Source organism: Patagioenas fasciata, chromosome 3, assembly GCF_037038585.1.
Source record: "Patagioenas fasciata isolate bPatFas1 chromosome 3, bPatFas1.hap1, whole genome shotgun sequence".
Taxonomy (NCBI): Eukaryota; Metazoa; Chordata; class Aves; order Columbiformes; family Columbidae; genus Patagioenas; species Patagioenas fasciata.
The window spans coordinates 105,611,109-105,635,216 of NC_092522.1; the positions used below are offsets into that span (position 1 = coordinate 105,611,109).

At 35.4% G+C, this 24,108-nt stretch overlaps 1 protein-coding gene across 4 annotated transcripts in view; it reads left to right on the forward strand.

The window, feature by feature from the left end:
- Positions 1-24,108, forward strand: part of SNTG2 (syntrophin gamma 2) — a 260,833-nt gene that overhangs the window by 222,342 nt on the left and 14,383 nt on the right. For 3 of the 4 annotated variants that reach the window (XM_065835059.2, XM_071807027.1, XM_071807028.1), the window contains 2 exons: positions 15,539-15,631; positions 19,236-19,346. In XM_065835059.2, coding sequence (XP_065691131.1) covers positions 15,539-15,631; positions 19,236-19,346 — 204 coding nt within the window. Of the gene's footprint in view, positions 1-15,538; positions 15,632-19,235; positions 19,563-24,108 lie in introns of those variants that run through there. The other variant, XM_071807026.1, reaches the window with a different exon arrangement.

The window sequence follows — 24,108 nt, forward strand, 5'->3', positions numbered from 1 at the left end:
TTAGAACCCTTCCAATTGTCTCTTTGGACTGATGGGGTAACAAAAAAGATTGTGTAACGGTGATGCTGTTGCTTCTGGATTTCTGAGAAGGAATGCAGTTCTTCAGAAAATAATTGTTTCTTCCTGAAAGATTGCTGGGCATCAGGGAAGCATTAATAATGCATACCGACTATGCATAAAATATTTTCTTGCATTAACTCTTCAAGAAATTACGATTCAACGGTTTGACCAACCATTTGATTATCCTATTTATTATCCAATATAAAAAGCAGATATTATGTAATTAAAATCAAGTATAGCAAGGGTGGAGATTAGCTGGTTCAGTTAGGTTTGTGAATTATTTATTGTTAAATCTGAAAACTTGTCATTCTTTTACATCCTAACAGTCTTAAAATTAAGGAACGTTTCTTTGCTTGTGGAATGAATGACCTTTTGTCATTCGAATCCAACAATCTTCTAGACTCATATCACAAAAAAATACATTCATATTTTTTCCAGCTGTGATTTAACCCATCTGAAACCTCCAGAAGCATTCAATTAAAATCCTGATCACAGTGCTTCAGTCTCCACGTGTGTTCCCATATCTTAATTTTCTCTCACTTGGTTGCATACATTCAAGTTTGTCATAAACCACTGTGTCAGTAGGATGCAAAGTGCTCCAGCAGTGAGAATCTTCTTCCTTCAAAACCTAAATGCTGCTTTGAATGCCCTTGTTTTCAGAAGGATACCAAGAGCAGCATGAGTGAGATGCAACTTAACATTGCATAGATTATTTCAAGCCATAGAAAAAGAACTGGCATTTAAGTATCCAGAAAATTGAAGGTTGTCATTGGTAGATTGTCCATAAAAACTCTTTCTCTTGGAGAAGGACCTTAATTGCAGTTGGAAGTTTATTTTTATTCATAAATGATTGGGCAAGATTCTTGGCAGGTGTTGAATTGTAGTGTGTCATTTCAGCCATTCTTATTTCAATGTGGCTTGATTCTCTTTACCATTGGGAGTCATTAGGATCTTGCCTTTGACAGAGTTGCTAAACTCATCCTGTACATGTTCCTTGTGCTTGGTGTTTCTTTAAGAAGAATTGTATTTCTGAGAATATTCTGTCTTAAGATAATTTATGAAAAGAAATGCTATGGTGCAATGCAATGTTCAAAAGTACTTTGGAGTTTTATCTGCCCTAGTGTTGTTTCTTTATATATTTCTTCTGAAAATGACAACAGTGTTAAGTGACAGAAAGAATGCAATAAAGCAGGAAGAAATCCCCCTCACGTATTTTTCCCCTTCCAGCTATCATAAAGGTATCTTTCAACCTGCAAATGCTTACAAAAAGGAGTCCACCAAGAAACTGCGAATTTACTGGGCCCCATGAAATGAATCTATTTACAACCAGAGATAACAAGCAAACATGTTAAATCCATGTGCTAGAAGTATCTGTATTTTCTTCCCAGAAAAAAATATTATAGTACCTGATGGCTTAATTTGAACAGATGGGGGCAACAAAAATGCAATAGAACCAGGGCAGGAAGGCAGTTCAAATGCAGAAGTGGTGCAGTTAAAAAGTATTTCCATGAGGCTGGTAATAAAAGTCAGCATTGCAGTGAAGGAAAATAGGCTGTGAAGTCCTCCCGATCATAACTAGGAGTTCGATCTTCTCCCACAAATCCCAGCCAGCCTCTCTTTCTCACCTGGAACATGCTAAACAATGCAAGACCAATTAATAATGCTCAGATTAAGTAATTCTTTTTTCCTTTTTTTTTTTTTTTTTGTAACTTTTTTACATTGTAGACAATCTTCAGAAATAAAGCCCCAGCACATTTTCCAGATCTTTTAACAGTTGTTTGACCCTTCAGGGTAGTGCTGTCAGTACTATGGGATTTTATTTTTTTATTTCAGGTTTTTTTCAACCTCGTCTTTTAAAGTTAGTTTCTCAACATTCTTCCCTCTCCTCAAAGTATTGAGTGTACTATCAGCAAGTTTGCTGATGACACTAAGCTGGGAAGAGTGGCTGACACGCCAGAAGGCTGTGCTGCCATCCAGCGGGACCTGGACAGGCTGGAGAGTTGGGCGGGGAATAACCTGATGGAATTTAACAAGGGAAAGTGTAGAGTCCTGCATCTGGGCAGGAACAACCCCAGGTTCCAGTATAGGTTGGGAAATTACATATTAGAGAGCAGTGTAGGGGAAAGGGACCTGGAGGTCCTGGTGGACAACGGGATGACCATGAGCCAGCACTGTGCCCTTGTGGCCAGGAAGGCCAATGGCATCCTCGGGTGTATTACAAGGGGGGTGGTCAGTAGATCGAGAGAGGTCCTCCTTCCCCTCTACTCCGCCCTGGTGAGACCCCATCTGGAATATTGTGTCCAGTTCTGGGCCCTTCAGTTCAAGAAGGACAGGGAACTGCTGGAGAGAGTCCAGCGTAGGGCAACAAAGATGATTAAGGGAGTGGAGCACCTCCCTTATGAAGAAAGGCTGAGGGAGCTGGGTCTATTTACTTTGGAGAAGAGGAGACTGAGGGGTGACCTTATTAATGTTTATAAATATATAAAGGGTGAGTGCCACGAGGATGGAGCCAGGCTCTTCTCAGTGGCAAACAATGATAGGACAAGGAGTAATGGGATCAAGCTGGAACACAAGAGGTTCCACTTAAATTTGAGAAAAAACTTCTTTTCAGTGAGGGTGACAGAGCACTGGAACAGGCTGCCCAGGGAGGTTGTGGAGTCTCCTTCCCTGGAGACATTCAAAGCCCGCCTGGACACATTCCTGTGCAACCTCACCTAGGCGTTCCTGCTCCGGCAGGGGGATTGGACTAGATGATCTTTTGAGGTCCCTTCCAATCCCAAACATACTGTGATACTGTGATACTGTGAAATTATCTTGATTCGTCTGAGTCTTGGATATTAGTGTTAAATTAATGCAGAAACCTCTCAGTAGGATGGTTTGGATCTTTGGCATCTTCAGTCTCATTCAACCAATAGAGAAAAATATCGCAATAGTATTTGGTAGTGGGCAGAGGAAAGAGCGACATTAATACATTTTGCTGTCAGGTGTAGGAAAGTTGGACTGCTTTGGCATCTTGAAAGTTTGTAGTTGTCACATGGCTGGCAGAAGACAGAAGACAAATCTGCTTCACAAGATGGAAGAGCTCTCGGGAGACTGAAAAAAGACATGCAGAGGGAAAGTCATCTACTGCAGTGTGTAAAATACACACAGTTGGTGTCTGGTGAGGAGACATGGTTACATACTCTCCTCATTTATGTAGCAACTTTTAAACAGGCGAAAAAGTTTTCCCTTTGTGCTTCCAACTGTGATGCAAATGCTGCAAGCTCCTTCAAATCCTCGTGCAGCTGAAAAACCTAATTTTATGATACTATTTACTTTTCTTGGACAAAACCAAAACAAAACAAAAAACCCTGTTTAATAGGAATTACTGCAAAAAAATAAGTCAACACTCAATCAGAACAGAAAAATCAAGAAGTTTTGCTGCATGGTTATTTTCTGTGCTTAAAGGTAAGTACTTCTAGTGAACTTCTTTCAATTTTATTCTGTAATGCAATGACTAATCTTGACAGAAAAATAAACATTGGAAATAAAACATAAAAAATAAACATTGGACAGGGATATGAATGTATTGTGCAAAGAGAAATTTTTGCAGTGAAGTTCATGTTCCTGGAATGATACAAATTCCTCCTGTGAGGAACACACATTAAAATAATAGGGAAAAAAAAAATTAAAAAAAAGTTGTAATAATATTTCACCGAAATCCATGTGATATGAACATTATTATGATTATTTGATTATTTGAAGTCTGAAACCAATTTATAATGAACATAAAGGTATGACACAATTATTCCATGTTTTATCTCTTTACATTTCCGTTAACATGTATCTGCTTCTGTGGAGTTTAGAAATTTACTTACTTTCCTAAGAGTTAGCAAGGAATCATTTGCTATGGTGAGATTCTTGATGCTGAACATGTAAGCAAGACTGGCTCCTTGTCACTCAGAACTGCTTGCTGATTATGTCTGCTCCTAGATAAATGTAAAAATAATTATTGGGAATAATGGTACATGCAAACCTGGAGCTTTCTTCATACAGGATTCCCATTTCATTTTTCTTTCCACAAATACTGTGGAACTAAAACACGATGATTAAAATTCCTAGGGGAAGAAAAAGAAAGAAACAATCATTAAAACAAATGGAGTTGATCAATTCCTCTTCTATTTCATAAGCAATGATCAATTCCTTTTCAATATTGGTCTATCTGGCGAGTAACTGTCTTCATCTGTGAGCTTAAACAATGTTCCACACTTATGAAAGGTAACAGACATGAGAGTAATATCTTAGAGTATCCTTAGTTCACTATCTTCCTGCTCCAGACTTCAACATTTCCCTCTCTACACTGTATGTTCTTCAGGATGATCTATATGAAATGCCTGAGGAGTCTACAACCACGTTATTGATGATTAAAAGAAAACAAAACAAAACAAGCACATAATTATTTTGAAGAAGTGATTTACACAATATCCTTTCTTCAGCTTTGTATCTCTTTCCCTTTTTGCTTGATGGACTATTCTGATAAAGCGACTCGTCCTGGTTACTTTTATATCCTCTCTTCTGTTCATCTTTTCAAATATCCTTGTAATATCTTGTCATAGATTTTACCAGTTCATCAGTTTTAATTATTTTCTAAGCCATTCATAATATTCTCATCTGAGAAAGATGAAGTTGCTGTCCATGAAATATACATTATTTATAGTACAAATCCTTTCAGAATCCATACTGTTGACAAGTTTTGGTTTTCATCTCTTGTTCTTTTAAGATTTACGGTTCGAAAGCTTTCTTTTTAAAGTTTATCCATGTAATGCTTCCCCTTTGTCCTTCCTTTGCAGCTCAGGAAATAATCTATGTGATCTCATTCATACAACAGCTTGCTGTTTCTTCTGGACTGTTAGTTAATTTTACATGCATATTTCTGTTAAAAATGCTCTGAAACGGTTCATTGGAACTCAGTGAAAACATACAGAAGTGAAAAGATTGCTTCTAGCTGATTTAATAACCTTACCAAGAAAGCAGTGTTTCCCTTTAAAAGCATTCAGTTGACTATATTATATAAAATACCAATATAGTAGTGACTGTATGCATACATACTACTTTCTAGCCTGTCGTAAGCAGTAATTGGTTTCTGACATGAAAAGTAATGCTTATATTTCAATTCACCTACTTCCTTCTGTGATGTGTAAAATCATTTATAACAATGAGAGGTCAAAATGAAGGAACTGTGCAAAACTGCATTGACATTTTAAAAACCCGCATTTTCACCAAATTAAATGGAAAAGTAACTCCCATATTTTGAGCGGCTCCAGAAAGAGCCAAAAATCATGCATTTGTTTGGGCTTTTGTTCTCAGTCCACTAGAGATAACAATGAACTCACGATTTCAAGATTAGGAGCCAACTGGAGCCAACGATTCCTTTACATAAAAGTTCAAATGGCTTCTAAACTAAATAAAATCTAGCAGAAATTCGGCACTCTGAATAAGAAGTAATTGTCATTTTTAGCTTATGAATAGCTCTACTCTGCCCTGGTGAGACCACATCTGGAATATCGTGTCCAGTTCTGGGCCCCTCAGTTCAAGAAGGACAGGGAACTGCTGGAGAGAGTCCAGTTCAGGGCAACAAAGATGATTAAGGGAGTGGAGCATCTCCCTTATGAGAAAAGGGTGAGGGAGCTGGGTCTCTTTAGTTTGGAGGAGACTTAGGGGCGACCTCATTAATGTTTATAAATATGTAAAGGTTGAGTGTCATGAGGATGGAGCCAGGCTCTTCTCAGCGACAAACAATAATAGGACAAGGGGCAATGGGCACAAACTAAAATACAAGAGATTCGACTTAAGTATGAGAGAAAACTTCTTTTCAGTGAGGGTGACAAAGCACTGGAACAGGCTGCCCAGGGAGGTTGTGGAGTCTCCTTCTCTGGAGACATTCAAAACCCGCCTGGACATTCCTGTGTAACCTCATCTGGGTGTTCCTGCTCCGGCAGGGGGATTGGACCAGATGATCTTTTGAGGTCACTTCCAATCCCTAACATTCTTCATGCTAAACTGAGAGGATGAGTAAAGCAGGATTGGTTGATCACAGTGTAATCCTTATGTTTAAAATGCAAAAATGTTTAATACAGTTGCCAATCCTATCTTAATTTTATATTCTGTGATGATAACAAAGCATATATGAAATAGAATTATATATAGGAATCCCTTTAAGAATGGAAACACCACCATATGCTAATTTCTGAACTCATTTCTGAAACAAACAAATAAGCAAAGTGAATATCCTCCTTAAATTTAGGTGAGATATTAAATAGCACCTAGATTAGGTTAGATTTATAGAGTCATTAAAAGTTTCTTAGCAGTTTGTTACCAAAAGCACTCAGTTTAATTACAAATTAAGTTTTAGATTGTTTTCATTACGTACAGAAAGCTTATTACAATTCCAATTTAACTGGTCATCTTTAGAAATACTATCAAATTCTAATTGATTTTCACACTGATGCAAAAAACCTACCATTCTCTAACACAAAGAAAGATGCTGAGAACCATACAGATTAATTGTAAATGCATTTGTAAACATGAATAATTCAACAATTCAGATAGCAGGAGAGAATTAATGCCTCTGTTATAGTTTTTAGAAAGCAAGAGAATATATCAATTTATGAGGCTATTGAACAAAATCTTGTTTACAATTTCTGCATTATAACATTTTCAATATAAAATGTTGATTTTCATGAAGTTACACCAATATTTCTAAAAATAGCACTATATTCTTAAAATTATAAGTTGTTCATATTGAACAGGTAAATCCAAAGACTTGTGTGTATACCCATTAATATATTTATATTTATTTATAAATCCAAAGATTTAGGTAACAACTATGTTGTGTGAGTCTAGCTTTGGTATTATTTTCCAGAGTATTCCATAAATTTGACTAAGGATGAAACTGTTAAAGCTTCAAAAAGTTACTCTCATGGATTTTCAACTTCGTAGAGTAATATTAACTTCGAATTTTGATACTATGTTTTCAAAAGCTGGCGTTCCCTATTGTTTGCTTGCGATTCCTTTATAAGAATCAGACAGAAAAACAAAATCCCAGCCCAAGCATCATTGATTCAGAACTGAATTTTGTACTCAGGAATGTCTCTTGTTGGTATTTCTAATTTAAATCCCTTTTCAGCTGCGAAATTGTAGAATTTGTAGTTCAGCAGAAAATAAACCTTTATTATATGACAAACTGTATCATAAACAAGTCAGTACCTTTGCTGAAGTAAACCATTCGAATTTCACTAAGATGAGTGGTGCCAGCCTGATTACTGTGATTGTTACAGAGAGTCTACCTCAGGTACGTGAAAATACACTTGAGACAATCTACAGGTGGGAAACTGTTAAACATTTAAGTCACTGTTATATCTCACATTTCTTATGGAAAAATGGGCTGTTGCTCAGGCACAGAGATGAGAAAGCACAATCTCTTCCTGACATAAGCCAAGGCCAAAAAATGCACTTGGAAGTGTCACTGCTAGAGGGTGACACTGCTGGGCTGCTGGCCTTACATTTTGTCTTCCTACCTCCGTTTCTCTCACTGCCTTTTCCTACAATCAATGTAAGCCACAGTCTGCCTGTTCAGCAGAGGAAGTAGCAAGTATTTTTTCTTCTGTCATGTTTACATTACCCATAGGTTCATATCACAGAGGGACTGCTGTGGCCGTAAGCGGGCATCCATAACTGCAGTATATGTTCATCTTGCCAAGCAATAGCTAAACCTACAACAGTTCAGGAGAAATTAGTTAACCTATCAGCTTTCTTATAGGAACACAGTCCCATACAGAGAATCATTTGCTTCAGGCCACATGTCCATGTAGTCCTAGTCTCTCTGTGATAGTGGTTTAATGTTCAATCCCAGTTATGCTGAAGTTTTTTGAAAAGGCAGCCTGTCCAGTGAGCTGCTGTAATGTTGCAAGTTCTGCAAATGACAGAATCACAGAATGGTTGGGGTTGGAAGGGATCTCTGGAGATCATCTTGTCCAACCCACCAGCTAAAGCAGGTTCACCTAGAGCAGATCACACAGGAATGTGTCCAGGTGGGTTTTGAATGTCTCCAGAGAAGGAGACTCCACAACCTCTCTGGGCAGCCTGTTCTAGTACTCTGGCACCCTCAAAGTAAAGAAGTTTTTCTTTATATTCAGATGGAACCTCTTGTGCTTCAGTCTGTGCCCATTGCCCCTCATCCTATCACTGGGCACCACTGAAAGGATTCTGGTCCCATCCTCTTGAAATTACAAATAGATTAGATCGGACAGATATTTATTTCAGTTAGAACAGCTGTAGTGTGGCAGGAATTTTAGTTACAAGTGTGGCTCAGATTGTAACAGATGTCCTGAAGGCAAAAGTTGCAAGCATAGCGGTATCGTGAGAAAGCCAACATTTAAAACATGAGCATATTAGGCATGGGTGTTACTTTCTAAAGCACTAAGCACTGAACTACCACTTCATCTACTGAAATCAATAGAAGCTTTCTTTGAAGTTTGATGAAAGTATAATGAGCTATTATTTGAGTCCTCTGAAGCATCTTACTTTTAGTACCATTGTATCCCTTGCCTATGTATATACTGAACCACAGATGTGCATCGATGTTTAAAAAAACCCAACTATAATGTCTTCTTGAAATAATTGGATTATAGCACCGTCTTTTGCAAGAGAATGTACTTTTTTATGCTAATACCCAGTCAAGTTTGTAAAAAAGAGTCATTTTAGATTGTTAGATGCCATTCCTTCAATTGCAGCAACTGCAGATTGTGAAGGAATTTACAAGAACTTGTTTCGGTAAGGTGGTTTTAATTGTATCTATCAATAAGTATCACAGTTCTGTAACCTTTTAATTGTGATATGGTAAATTCCTTAAAGGTATGGCCAAATGGGTGAAACTGCCACATTTTTTAAGTAAAGGTGGTATTCATTTTTTCACTCTCACAAAATTTATTTCACTGATCCTTTTGCACAGTTTTCTGGAACAGGAATATACCTGAGCTTCGGAAGTCTGTTCACAGAATCACAGAATGTTAGAGATTGGAAGGGACCTCAAAAGATCATCCAGTCCAATCCCCCAACCCCCTGTTCTGGATAAAATTTCTGAAAACTCTCATGCTCTTGATGAATGTAAAATTTCATTGTCATTTTCTCATATACTGTACATTTCTACATATACTGTAAGTCATATGGATTTACAGTAAAAATGCTTTCAATGTACTTTATAAATGTCTTCTGAAAACTTAAAAACAAAGTTGATATATAAAATATTTTATCCTAAAATAACAATCAAAATTTTAAAATATGAGAAAGCCCAAATGCATGCATTTTAATTTAACTATTTTGGAATTTAAAAGAGTTTAAAAAGCACTTCTGTTTAGCAAAAGTAATTCTACGTAGAAAGACTGTTGAAGATTTTACAGGCTGTCTTCAGAATTAAGGGGTTTAATTTTGTGTGCCTCCTAGGATACTCTCCGTGGGCTGAGATATGTTTCTCAGTACAACCATCACAACTCTAGTTGCTCTTATCATCACCTCCACATCTGACTTCGAAATTTTTTTTTATGGTAAAAATTGAATTTTTGAAAAGGCTCACCCTTGACCTAGCCAGTCTCATTTTAAGGCTTCTACCGAACTCTGTGTTTCAGTAAATACATTGGATGCATAAGAAACCTTACTCCTGTCACTCCTGTGTGCTTTAATAGCTTGTAAAAAGCTGCTGTATAAATTCTTAATGTAGGGATCTGTGTTCCAAACTGTCTGCTGTTGCTACAGGTTTTTTCCTTACCCTCACTGTATGTTAAATGCTGTTGTGCATTATTTTATTTCTAATGCATAATAAAGGAGCACATGATTTAGGTCCTTCTCCGTTTCAGGCATTTAAGTTCTTCTGTCATGTCCTGCAAACTTTTTTCCATTTTTTACAGATGCCCACAGTGACAGACTAAAAAAATATGAAATGTAATATGCATTGCGATTTGGTCTCAGAAATAAGAAGAAACAACTATCAGTGATATTTGGATGATATTAAAATTTTATGAGTTCAAATTGGCAACCCTGGAGTCTTCTGTTAATATAATTGAAACATTGACCAGTAATTGATTTCTACGGAAAACTCTTACAATTAAATTCAATTATTATGTTAATCTGCAGAATGACAAACAAATGGCTACATATACATTTATCCCATTAGAATTCTGCTCTCCTCCTCATCTGTATAGAATTCACTATCTTAAATCTTTATGAGATCATGGATTTTTTTGAAAAGTCAGCTCCTTTAATAGTGCAAAGTTCTCAGTTTGGTTATTTCTAGTTGTTCTGATTGAGATTTTTAGTCACTTAATTTTGTTCTGCATATGGCCAAGCTTTCATTTTTATGTTTTTTAGATTAAATAACAGAAGACATATCTTGAATAGCTCAAAAGAGCTTTGCCATTAACTTCAATAGGTGTTGGGGTCATCGCTAAATTAAACACGCTAAATGCATGCGCTGTTGTTATTCACTTGTATCTATGTTCATTGGTTGTTAACTATACAAAAGGAAAAATACAAGAACCAGATCATGGCTGTTTTAAAATAGATGAAGTTGGTACTGTTTTTGCTGAACAAATAAAACTGTATTCTCATCAGTTGTGCTCTTTTACATGTAAAAAGGATGGCTTGATTCTGGAAAAGAATATTCCAAAGTCAAAATTTTCTTAAGATTTTAGCATTTAGTATATTGATGACATATAATTTCCATGCAGAGACATAGAACCTATTTTAGCCTAAAATGAGTAAGCAAATAATATAAATACAGTGTGCAACATGCGTACTGTATGCATATGGATATGGTTCTTGCCCCAATGCTTTGCTATCTGAATGTTTTTACAATTTATTTTTGGAAAGTATGTGTTGAATTCTGTAACATGAGTATACTGAGAAATAATGTCTGTGTTCCCACTTGAGTTTAATAAACCTTTACAGCCAATCTTAGAGAAAATCTGTGTATAAATCTATAAAGTAGTTAACAGGGTAGGAGGGGAAATGCGTAGTTTAAACAGTAAAGTATAATGGTATTACCTTCTTTCTAGTTGCTTTTTGGAAAATAAGCAAAATCTTGTGTGTGCCAAATTTGTATTAACGTAAAATAGAAGGCAGATATTTATATTTATTTCTGTAAACACTAGAAATTCCTGCTCAGAAGAACATAGCTGAGCGAATGAATGTATTTCATATAAATGCTGTTGTTAAAGCAAAAGTGAGGTTTTTCTTCGTGTAAGACAATAATTAACCACAATGTAGCCAGGTATCAGCTGAATTTTTGAAACTGTAAGCTTGATGAGGCATTAGGAACAACAGCACTAGAGTTATAAGTAAACTCCATTAAAAGGAATAGGCAGTGTGTCATCTTTCTGTGTTGCCCTTACATGAGCAACATCACTGAATCTCATTTGTTCCTCAGAAACATTATTTGCCAAGGAAGTAAAAGAAATCTTAGGAAAAGGAATATTGACTGAAAAGGTTGGTAACTGACCAACCTGATTCTTTAAAAATTATGTAAAATGGTATTTTTTTTACTATGAAGCTTTGTTGATGATCTCAGAATGAAACATCTCAACTGACAGGTATTATTAGTAATCATAATTTTAAAGAATTTTACTAAAAGACATAAACTGTTTCTTAGACAGAATTCAATCCTACATCAGAGTAATGTTAAAAGATTATTTATCTTGAAAAAAATCCATAGGCACTACGTTGGACACCTATGACAGGACTTAGACAAATTTAGGCCCTCCAGCCAAAGCATTTCAATAGGTTTATATTCCAGTAACCACAAAAATCTATTGCATGTCCAGATTTATTTAGAAGCTTTTGGACTGCACAGTCCCTAAAGTTACCAGACTTGTTATGGCTTCAACCTACACAGGAGAACCACACGTCTCTGCCAAAATCAGAAGGGTACTTACTCTCCATGACACCTCCAGCTCCTAGATGCCAGCCCTCTTTTCCCATCATTTAGCTTCCAAAACTCTCTTTTTCCTAATTCTCTGCCCTAGCCAGCCTTCCTGCCCCACTCCAGGAATTGAGAATCCCCTTTAGTTTGTGCACAGACAAGAGTTCGCCTTTGTATCAGCAATTTGCTGCAGAGAGACAAATTGTGTTAGCAAGAAGGAAAAAGCCGTGGCCTGCTTTTAACCTTCCCCTTCTGCTTTTGGAGCAAAGAGGATTGCTCACTCCCACATGAGCTAGGAGTGCTCAAGACTGGTATTGCCAGGATGTGAGATAATTAGCACATAGGTATAGTAGCATTGTGTGATAACTGCCTACATTTATAGAGCAGTGCCAGCACAATAGTGTCAGGTTGACCACCACAAGTCTGCCTGAAGAAGCAGCTGGCACATTCAATGGTTCTTCAGAATAGCTGCAATGAAACCTGCCAGGAGGAGGGCAGGAGCTCCAGGATCCTGAAACACTCTGCTAATCAAGGAAGATAGATTGAAGTGGAATTATTTCTGGGAAGTCTCTATGTCTATGGGAAAGATAGTGAGTGTATATGTGTAGTCATTATAACTATTAAGGCCTCTCAAGATCTGGGAGGATAGTCACCAGTGTCAAAGACAGACCAATGCCACACTTCTGAGTAGGAACAGGAGGTCTAATAGGTTCCTTCTATGAATGAGTCAGAAACACTGTTCTTCCCCTATTTGGACCGTCTTAATAACAACTTAATTATCTTTTCATGAGTTAAAGGTATATGCATTGAGATACTGATACCTGAACAAATACATAGATAAGAGTTTTGTAATTGTCTTTTACTACAAATAATTATTCTATAGGTCATTTCACCATTGCTTGGAAAACAAACAGTTGATCTAGGAGGTATATTATAATTTTCTGAGTGGTTGTAGTTCAGGCATAAGACCTTTTAACAGCCAAATTTGTAATACTTTGACTAAAGAATCTCATCAGGCTTAAACTCTCAGTCTACATCCCCATAATATTCAGAATCACAAAGGTTTGAACTGGAAAAACCTTTACACCTTGTCCAGAGCAGCACAAGCCAAAGATGGTCACTATACCACATTTGCTAACATTTTGACTCTTCATAGGTGTATGAGCTATGTAAATTAGCGTGACTATTAGGAAATAGCTGTATGATGGGAAAATAGTTTAATGCACATCTTAAGGCTGATAACCTTGTAGATTCTCATCTACCTCTGCTTACAATCCCCAAGAGTTTTGTGATAAGCTAGTAGTAGACCTAAGCATGGGAAAATCTCATTTCCAATTGGTAAAGAAGATTTTTTAAATCACTTTTTCATCTCTGTTGCTTAAACGGTGAGTTCTCAAGCTGGCTAATATACAGTGTTGTTTGCTTTTCTGCAAAATTCACTACAAGACAGCTACACCCATATTTCTTGTATTAAAATTCTATGTAAAAGTTGTTGTAGATAACCAAGGGTGATCACACAATTGCAAGTGTACAGGAAGCTTATTCCAAAGGCAAGCAGGAAAAGGAGGAGCGCTATGTACTAGTGTTAATGAGTGGAGATGGGGATCCTTATCACAGAGCTTAGAATCTGCTCAAAGTCATTGAGCAAATGCCATAGGCAGGCTTTTGAATTTATACAGCAAAACACAAACTAATTCTGTTGTAAAGAAAAAGCTCTGTCTGTAGTGTTTAGCACAGTGAAGATGCAATATAATCTGTTTGTCTCTGGTATTTGTCTGCAAATAATTTCCAAATCAGTTGCACTATTTGCAAATATTTAATGTTTGTAAAGTACATCAGGCTAATTATTTGTGAATAGTTCATTTTAGTATTTATCATTTGTGGCTGAGCAACTAGGTGCTTACCAATTGGGGGACTCTAATCTAATATGTTTTTAAAATTGCTTTGCTGAATCAGAGCTCAGCTAGTGTAACTTCTTAATTGGAAAATAATGGAGAATAAGTTATGACTGGTGCTTAACAACACCTTATAATGACTGAATAAAATTCAGGGATATTTAAATGTCATTCTAATTGAATATAACTCACTGAAATATTTTAAAATGCCAAATAATATGATCTTTGAACACCAAGGAGTAAAATAATTTATTCAGAAATAATATACATCTCTCTCGTTGAACTGATTATACTATTGTGTACTAATAAATTAATTTCATTCCCAGCCCTTTCAAAATCGTCTATAAATTTCATATCTTTAACACAGAAATGGTTATTTTAGTGTAACTCTAAACATTCTTATTAATAGTGGAATGAGGAAAGCTTTACAATTACTACATACAAAAGTTTTAGATTGTACTAAAAATCTTGAAAGAAAGATTACAAGGACAGTTTTCAACTTCAGCAAGTTTATTAATGCTTTCAATCTCCTCTAGGATATTCTTGTGTTAAAACTATTTTTTGGAATTTAAAGAAACTATCCAGATACAAAAATTACATGGAAACAAATGTGTAAGCATGAGGCAACATGGGATTTGTGAAACATCAATGAGAGCAATGTAATGTTCCCTTGGTAGGAGAAAAAAAAAAAAAAAAAAAGACAAACAACCAAACATATCATAAAACCCAAGGGTTTCATTTTTAAAATGGTAAGGTGAGGTGAGGAAAGCTGGAGACAGGATCTGATCTCTACTCCTGCTGAAGGCAATGGGCTCTTTGACATTAACTACAGATGGTGAATGTCATCAGGTTGTTTCATTTTACATCATCAGCAGAAGCTTTTTCATTTGCCTTCAGAATCCATCCTATACCCAAGTTAGCTAGCCTTAAAAACACATTTAAAGAAGAAGGTTAATTGAATTTTACTGTAAAGCTTATTCAGAAGTTTAAACAGAACTTACGGGTTTTGTTAATAAAACGGACTTTCTAACCTGAAAGGTGATCAAAGAATTGATGTGTATATATAACACTGTGTGCAAGTATCAATGCTAACTAATGAGTGAGAATTATTAGTTCTTCTTATTCAATTACATTAACTAACATTAACATAGTACTGTTCTGGCACATCACCCAAGTTTATGAAAGAAAAAATGTTGGGGAAAAAAAAAAGCAGTTTACAAAGATGGAGAGGTGAAGTAGACAGATAGCTTTTTTCATTTGCTTGAAATTATGCCAGAAGTCATTAATAGATCAGGTCTAAGCAGTTTTCCAGAAGCTTTGAAATGGTCAGATTTGTCTTTTTTTTGTTCTGTGTTGCATTTTGGAAGGGAAGGTTTCCAAGAATATGGTATTTATGTTCTGGAAGAGTGACTTGGAATATAAAAGACCTCCACTTAATGTCTACCTGACAGATCTGATACTGACCTACATTCAGATGTTTTTGACAATTATTTTAGAAGATAATAATATATAGCGATACCAGTGTTGCCAACCAAAAGTCTTCCCATACACAAAAATGCATAAAATATTATTTTTATATGATAAATGATGATGATACTTGTTCTGTCAAAAAAAATGTGGGTTTTTTTTCCAGTCTAAAACATATATGTGCAGTTGGCAAGGGGATACCCTGTGCTTCACAGTCGACTTTGCTCTGGGATTTACCTGTTTTGACAGTAAAACAAAGGTAAGAGGAAAAATAAAATAAAACATAATTTTAGTGGGTTTTTACTATTACTACCTTTGTCATTAACCGTATTTTTTATGTTAATCAGTAATGGTAGTTTTTATGTGGATGTTGAGTATTTCTTCCTCAAACATACTGTACTTTTCATTTATACAATACTACTGAAATGTAGTCATTTTGGGCCTAGAAAGGGACAACTATACTTGTACTTTAGCATGTAAAGATACATTTTGGAGAAAGATATAAAAAGAAGTAATTTCCTTTTCAAGCAATAAAAGAACTTGGTTTCTTAGTAAAGAAGACACGCCAAGATTTTTAAAAGATCACTAGTCATGAAAAAAATTGAGTATCCCTCCCGTTCTATTTATTTTGAAGCTATGGATATAAAATAGGATTAATTATTTTTCCATCATAAGAAATTTAGACCATGTCTAAAATAAGGAGAACAAGGGCAAATACATTTCAAAGTCGTAATTTATAAGATTATATTGACTTATTTTGCAAAACAGAGCGGCTATATATAAAGTGCCTACAGGGGATAGTTTATGATAGATGCCAACTTCCAAACTCTCTCCATAATTTTACTATTTTATATATAATTCAAAGTGATAGTTTTAAATTATTCTAAATTGTTTTATACATTTATTTACCAGTAGAAGTAAACATACATTAAAAAAAATATTTCTGCCTTAATAGAGCTATACAGGAGAAAGACTGTCCTCTGAAATACGCAGCTCCAAACTGAAAGGATTTTTTAATAATATATATTGTATTACAGAACTTCAATCAGTCATCCTGAGTTAAGAGGAAACATGCTGCATTTTGAAATACTGACACAGGATCTAGTTTTAGTGTGTTAGTATTTTGGTGAGTTTAGGCCAAAATGCACAAATCTTTGTGCAGAGAAATGATGATCAAGATCACTGTTATTTGAAAATTTAGACTAACTGCATTAAGTGCACTATTCTACAAGGTGGTATAAAATTTCAGGAGATATGTTTGCATACCTTCTCTGCCTCAAGTGACACTGTGTTCTGAAACTGCACTTTTTACACAATTGTACACATTCTGTGTGTAGCCATAACTTACCTATAGACACTATTCTCATTAAATTAGGCTATATATAATGTTTCTTTTAAAAGTGAAGATTTATTTGGTACACTCACACCTTTAAATTTATAAACTTCTCTATTGATGCCGCTTTTTACAAGATCAGAAAATGAACCATAATTAAAATCCTGTTCCCACTGCATTCAGTAGAACCAAAATACTACTTTTAAAGGGGATAGGACTTCAAGCCACAGTACCTACCTTCAGTATTGACGAGGAGGAGAATTTAGATGAACCTTTGTTTCTTACCTAGGGAGAAACAGAGAATAATGTCAGATAGATTGATCCTGTTGTTAAACTGTAAAAATTCTGGAGAGCTCAAGACATTTATTGTTCATCTGTGTGAGAGATGGTGATGTCCTCTGCATCCTCAAGCCTGAATAAGGCAGTAATGGGTGGCTTCCACAGTTCATCATACTTCCATAATTGTCAGTTGGAGCTGACTGTGTTGCCCAACACTCATAGATTTTTCAAAACCTTTCCTACCAACACTGAATAGATTGTTGAAGTGGTCAAACCAATTAACAAGTCACTAGGGACACAGCAATTTTTTCTTGGAGATAATGAATTTCAAATTAAAGTCACCTACTTATGCAAAGAATGACCTTACACCACAAAAGGTGTTCATACAGGCTTTTTAAAGTGAAGGCCAGTCTCCCCTCTGTCCTGTGACTCTAAGCTGGTATCTCAAATTTTTGTTCAACCAGCTCATGTAGTCATTAAAAAATGTTCTTCAAATGACAAAATAAAAAGGGCAAGAACTTTTGCTTAGGAGTTTAAATGTATTTAAGGAAGCTCTCCTAGAACTGTTTTGGGGGAATTCTTAAACTCATTTGAAAGAATTACTTCGTTTCATACATGTTCTGTTCCAGGGTCATCATAGACCTAACTCATGCAGCGTTTACTATTTTGGGCCCATTACAGATGAATTCTTGTGACCTGCAGCTGCTTTCTATCCTATCATAGAGATTTTTTTAACTTGTTGGCTTGATTGGTTCATCTTCTGTATCTTGTGTCTCCAGTCGCTCATCCAAGATAAAGGGATCCCAAAGAGTGCATTTTCTTCCACCTTCCAGAGCCATCTACTTCTTTTCCACTCAGTGTCAACTGTTGAGAGAGATTATGACTCCAGCAATGCCTATTATTGCTAAATTGTTCCGAAGTTCTTATTTCATCTTCACCCTAGGAGTTATGTTATGTAGTGAACATTCTTCTATCCTATTTAGATCCAAAGTAATTTAATACTTTTCAGGTGTTTTAATTGTGCCCTCTGGACCCAGTTAAAATCTCTTCATGAATTTGAAATTTAAGCACCATCACAATGCTGTAGCATAGTTGGGTTTTTCTTCATCTGTTGTGTTTATCTAAGTCAATGATGTTTATGTCTGCAGGGAACCAGAAGATGGAATCAGGATTTTTGTGCCTTCTGTAAACACTTTTTAATTGATACAACATTCCCTTTCAAATGATGAGTAGGGTTCTGAAGACTGGTAGCACTGGTCTACATGAAGAAGCTAGTTTGCAATGAGGCATATTGGAAAATGGAACATAGCAAACTTTTTTCTGTGTGTGCTTATGAAATAACCATAAAAGTATTCAAATTGTGTTTCCTCAGCAGTGTCCAGGGACACATTTCAACATGTGCACAGAATTTTCATTAAGGTTATAGGGATTAAGGAAACAAAAGTAGGAAGTCTGGATGCAGGTTGTTACTTTGTGGGGTTTTATTTTGTATATATTTATTTATTTTATATACATTTTGAGGCCATTAGTAGAATACATTCAAATAAATACAGAAAAGTAATTTCCCAATATTTGTTTTTGAAAAGTATCTCCATAAATACTATAACATACCTGTCAATCTAGGATTTGCTGACAGTCATAACATGCTATGCATAAACTTGTAGGACACCAAGAAGCCTTAAACTGTCTAATGTAGAGATTATTTTTTGTGGTTTGTGAGGCTACATTCAATAATACATTTTTGCGTTTCTGTATCTTATTTTCTCTGAGGATTTCTAACCATGTTACACACATCAGTAAATTTAGCTTTGCAACATCTGTGTAAGACATTATTATCTACATTATGCAAATAAGCCAGCTGAAATATGAATGATCAGGATAGGTTATAGAACTGTGTTCATAGTGAAACCCATGCAAATATCCTCATGGATCTTTCTAGAATTAAACTTTTACCCTAGATTTTGATATTTCATAGGCAACTGAAACATTTACATTTCAGATAATTTCTAGATTGTTGTTTAACTGGTGAACATAATATTGTATCTTTTGCTTTGACATGTGATATAGAGCTGTTGATCGTATTTGTTCTGCAGCCAGCCCATTATCATGCAATATGTTTACTGCCCTAATGCTTTATCTTAATACCTAAGAGTCGATCATAGAATCATTTAGTTTGGAATTGACCTTTAAGATCATCAAACTGTCATTCTAGGTAAGAGTGTGTAACAGAGTCCTTAATCTTTGTCTTTAGAATGTTCTGTGGAGGTTTAAATTCTCTCAGCTCAAAGGCTCTTCAGATGATGGGAAAACAAGAGTAAAGCTGCTTTTTCAGAATCTGGACACCAAACAAATTGAGACAAAGGTAAGAAACATCCTCTTTCTCAGATTAATAAAAATTGGAATGGAATTACTATCAAAGCATCAAAAAAGTATTACTGCAAATGCATATGGTGAACTCCACATTGCAGTTTTTCTTTTTTTCCTATTCTCTAGAAACTGTGATGTAGTATCTATAGAGTTATTACACTATTTGGACAAGCCTGTTACTGAGTCGTATTATGATGGCGTTTTACTGTAAAGTTGTTTAGTCAACCTTTAATAGATAGAATATGTAATATTATCTAATATCTAAAAAATTATGTAACATTTATTATATTAAAAAAGGCAATATTCTTGCAAGAGGCCAAGCATTTCCTGAAACCTATTGGTTTTACCAGGAATTAAGAGAACTCAGTGCTTTGCAGGATCTGGAATTAAGCTGTTGAGGCATCCAGCCACTGCTAGAGATATTATGTGTGTCTCTTTTTTTCCCCTCTAGCAATCATCAGATAAAATTGTGAAATTTAGAATTCAGATTCCCAACTGAACTTCAGCAGGTTCTAATTCAGGATTGTAGTTTGAATCGTCATCTAGAGGTTTGACTGTAATGCCTTAGTCTGAGTTCAGATTCTGCCCTGTGATCCCAAGCTTCATGCTGAATAAAAAAAAATAAAAAGATAACTTTTCGATCATGCAGTTTTAAAAAGAATGAGGGGAACTTTGATGTGATATGACAAAGATGAAGAGTGGGGCTCAGCTGGGTTTTGATGGACGAAAGCTAATGAAAACAGCAGAAAAGTATTTGATGATCAAATACTCTTACCTGAGATTATACAGGTTAAAGTCACTTACTGAGTGACAGTTTTTTACCATGACCATACACAAACATTATTAACTTTTTTTAAAAAGTTGTAAGAAGAACTTTAACCTTCCTTGTTTATCATAAAGTTACAACAAATGCAATATGTCTTTCTTTGTCCATCTGTATTAGTAAATTATTCAGTATTTCATTAGTAAACTTAACCTGAGTTGTCAGTTGGCTTTACCGTGAAAGGTATTTTAACGTCTATTACAAAAGGTCCAGTGCTGCAATACCTTGACTGTATTCTCCTTGGAGAGAGAAAATGACTACTATCGTCATTTTATCATCAGTTGCAGAGTTCACATAACTTGTTCTAGGTCAACCAGGAAGATTGTTCTGGTGCAAAAACCATAATCTGAATCTCTGAATCTGTGTATTAGATCATTAGATAATCCATGTATGTGATTGGCCAAGAGCCCCTATTCCATTGCTTGCGATGGAATTCCATTGCTATAATATTGGATCATTCCTTTTTCTGTTGTGGTAAACAACTGGATTTAAAAAAAAAAAAAAAATTCTATTTCTGTGCTCACTTCAATTGTTTTTAATTGGTTTTACCTTTATTTGACTCTTTAGATAGAAAAATAGTAAATTTTAGCATTTTAAATGAAAATTTGTCTGAAAAATTAGTATAAAAGTGAGTACTAATGATACTTTTACAGCAAACTTTGTCCAGGAGACTGATTTGTTAAAACATTAAAAATTATTCTTTTGTGTAGCTATAATGAAAACTCACTGTAATTGGCGAAGTCTTCATGAATATTTGTGAGGTATCTTGAAATTATCATTTGGAAGATGATACGTGATCAGTTCACACAGAATTATAAGTATGCATGTACCTAAACGTACACGTGTGTTGTAGATGTTGCAAGAGCCCAGGAAAAACTCATTCAAAGCCAGAGGAGAAAGGGTGATACTAAGCAATTGCAGATTTATGAAGATTTCAGTGACTATACCTTTTACCGCTGCCTCTGCTCGGTGCAGTTTACCCACTTGGATTTCACATTAAATGAGACCAGGATACAGCTGTTCAGCATCTCCACTTCAGATAAGTGGTATATATATTCAGGTATATGCCCAGCACCTAAATAATATTTCTTAAATTTCATAATTACAGACTACTGAGGAAATAGTCAACACTAATACTCAGAGTATAGTACAGTGTCTGCCTTAGCTTATTGTACTGGAAGAGATTCCATAGAGCCAGATGGTACTGTACGGTGAAAAGCCGCCAATAATGAAAAAAGAAAATGCCATCAAAAGTTTCATTTTTCCTGAGTAAATGAACCAGTACATGTGAAATAAAGCTTGATACAGATGACTTATGTTCACTTGGCAGAGTAGAGTTAAGGTTGCAAAATAATTTTCTGGATTATGTCTAATTTTATATGCTTATAAATTCTTGGACCAAAAAAATCACATTTGGAAATTCTATTTTTGCATCTTGGTTACTAGCTAGAGATGATTTTTTTTCTCCTTCTAGAAATTTTAAGCCGAATGCTTCTTCCTGTGCATTTCAGTTTTAGGCGAAGAACAATACATTTTTCTATTTAAAAAGTTTTCTGTTCTAGGAAGTTTATAAGCGCTAGATTCCTGTCAGTTGTTTCTCCATCAGGTCCTTCATATTCCCTACAGCAATATTGCTTTTAGTTTCCCATTCCCTGACTTTAATACTTCGAGTAACAACGCCTCTTTTTCTCCTTGAAATCCCCCAAAAGTCATTGTATTGCATTCATATTACTGCGAAGTCCCAGCATATCTTTATCCAGCCTGACAATAGGGAACAAATGGTTGCAACCGGTTTGTAGGGGTGTCTGTGCATTACCTGGTCAGATAACCCACGTATAAGGGGTGGCCAAGGGACCCCTGCTCTAGCTGCTGGTCCAAGGAGGAAAGTACGATGCTTTTCCTGCTCTCCCAGTCCCTGCCAACGACTCATGCCACACTTATAGATTCATCTCCTTTGAGGTGTCCACCTCTTCAACAAATAGGCCAAAAATTGCACACATGCACACGGATGTGATTTCATCACTTCATTTCTGTAGGAAATCAGACATCTTTTTAGAGGAGATACTTAAAAATTGTGAAATTGCAACATAGAATGTAAATGGATCTGTATGAAGGAGTAGCTCTGCAACTGTTTTGAAAGAGGGAGGAGAGTGGTTGATTATGAAGCATTCCTGTGGCATTAATGTGGAGTTTCTGTGGGCTGTGGTCAACTCTTCATTGGATCAGCAGGATGAAATTCTTCTTAAACCTGTGTGCTCATCAACCAAATGGAGCATGTTGACTACACATGTGCCTCTTACATATGCGAAGTTCATATAAAAAAAAAAAAAAAAGTTTTTGTCTTTTCTTAAGTTCCAAAATTAGAAAAAGACATGAAAACAAGGAGAAAAAAAATTCCAAATACTTTAGTAATGGGAAAGAGCTGAAGCCATGAAACCAAGTAATAAATCATAGATTACTGTGGAAGCTGAGGAGATAGCGAATGAGAAGCATATGTTATTAATACATGCTTTTTTTCCTTGGCTCCAGTTATCAAAAAGAAAATACATCCCACATTACAAATAAGATCAAGGGGTTATAAACGCAAACCAGAATATGGAAGGAAGGTGTTTGAAATATTTTAAAATGTTAGTTTATACAGTATTTTGGAGTTAGCGGAAGTTATGTTTCAGAAGTCCAGGTAACTGAGTAGGATTACAGATAGAGAAAACATAGCTTTTTTTGGTTTTTTTAAAAAAAAGAGGGATCAAGGGGAGACTTACAAACCAGACAGCCTAATTTCAATAGTAGAAAAATAACAAGAGTATTAAATAAACAGTTTGTAATTATAAAGAGAATAATAAAGTGATAGGAAACTACCAAGGTGGTTTTTTGAGAAAAGACTATAGCAAAATTGCCTCATTTCCATTTTAAGACAGGCTAACTAGTCTGGAGAGAAACAGTACTTGTGATTTGTCTTGACATTATTAAACCTTAAGCATACTCCCACATGATGTTCTCATAAATATTTTTGGTAAATAGTACCTGGTTTAACTTACTGTAAAAAAAGTTGAAAATGATTGAAAAAGTAATTCTAAAATTGGATTCCAGTATTTGCTTGAAAACTGGAAGAATATAACATACGCAAATTTGCCTGATCCAGATTCACATCTTATTAGTTTCCTATCTGGTGGAAATCTGCAGCTTGAGCAATCTCAGTGAAAATTATATCTTTACATATTATTCATCTTCCAAGTAAATTTTATCATGAACAAATGTGAGTAGATCTCACAGGAATAGTAAAAAGCAACCCCCTGATACGTAAGTCATCCTCCTGACAAATTTCAGAGTCTCAGCAATCTGTAAGCCATTTTGGCTAAAATATTCTCTTGAAAAGTAATCTATTGTGGAAAACTGGTATGGTAAATATCAGCCAAAACATGTTATATTTGGCAAAGCTGTATAGCATTTATGTACCTGAACAAAGAAGTCAGTACTGAGAAATTACAAGTAATCTTAGTAATAGGATATATTTTTAACCTACATGACACCCACACTGAAAGTTCAAGATTGCTTTAAAAAAAAAACCTGATTAATACTTCCAGAATCATACTGATGATTCATCTCCCATAGCTAAACTGTACCTGGAAAATAAAACTTTTTCCAAGCATATTTTAATTGTGCATTTCCCTTTTCTTCTATCTTGTTGTTGTTGTTCCTTTTATAGTCTGTGGAAAAGATGGAATTATATTTTAATAATTTATTCACCCTAAGAATGGAAATGGAAAATCCTTCTTCATGGCATTTGCGCTTCTACTAACTTGTCTCAAATATTTCATTAAAGAAAGAAAGAGATCATAGTGTCGCTAGACAATTTTGAGCCATATTGAAGCTTCAACTACATGATGCTGACTTCCTACACTTAGTGTCTGTCACACATATAACTTAGGAGCCC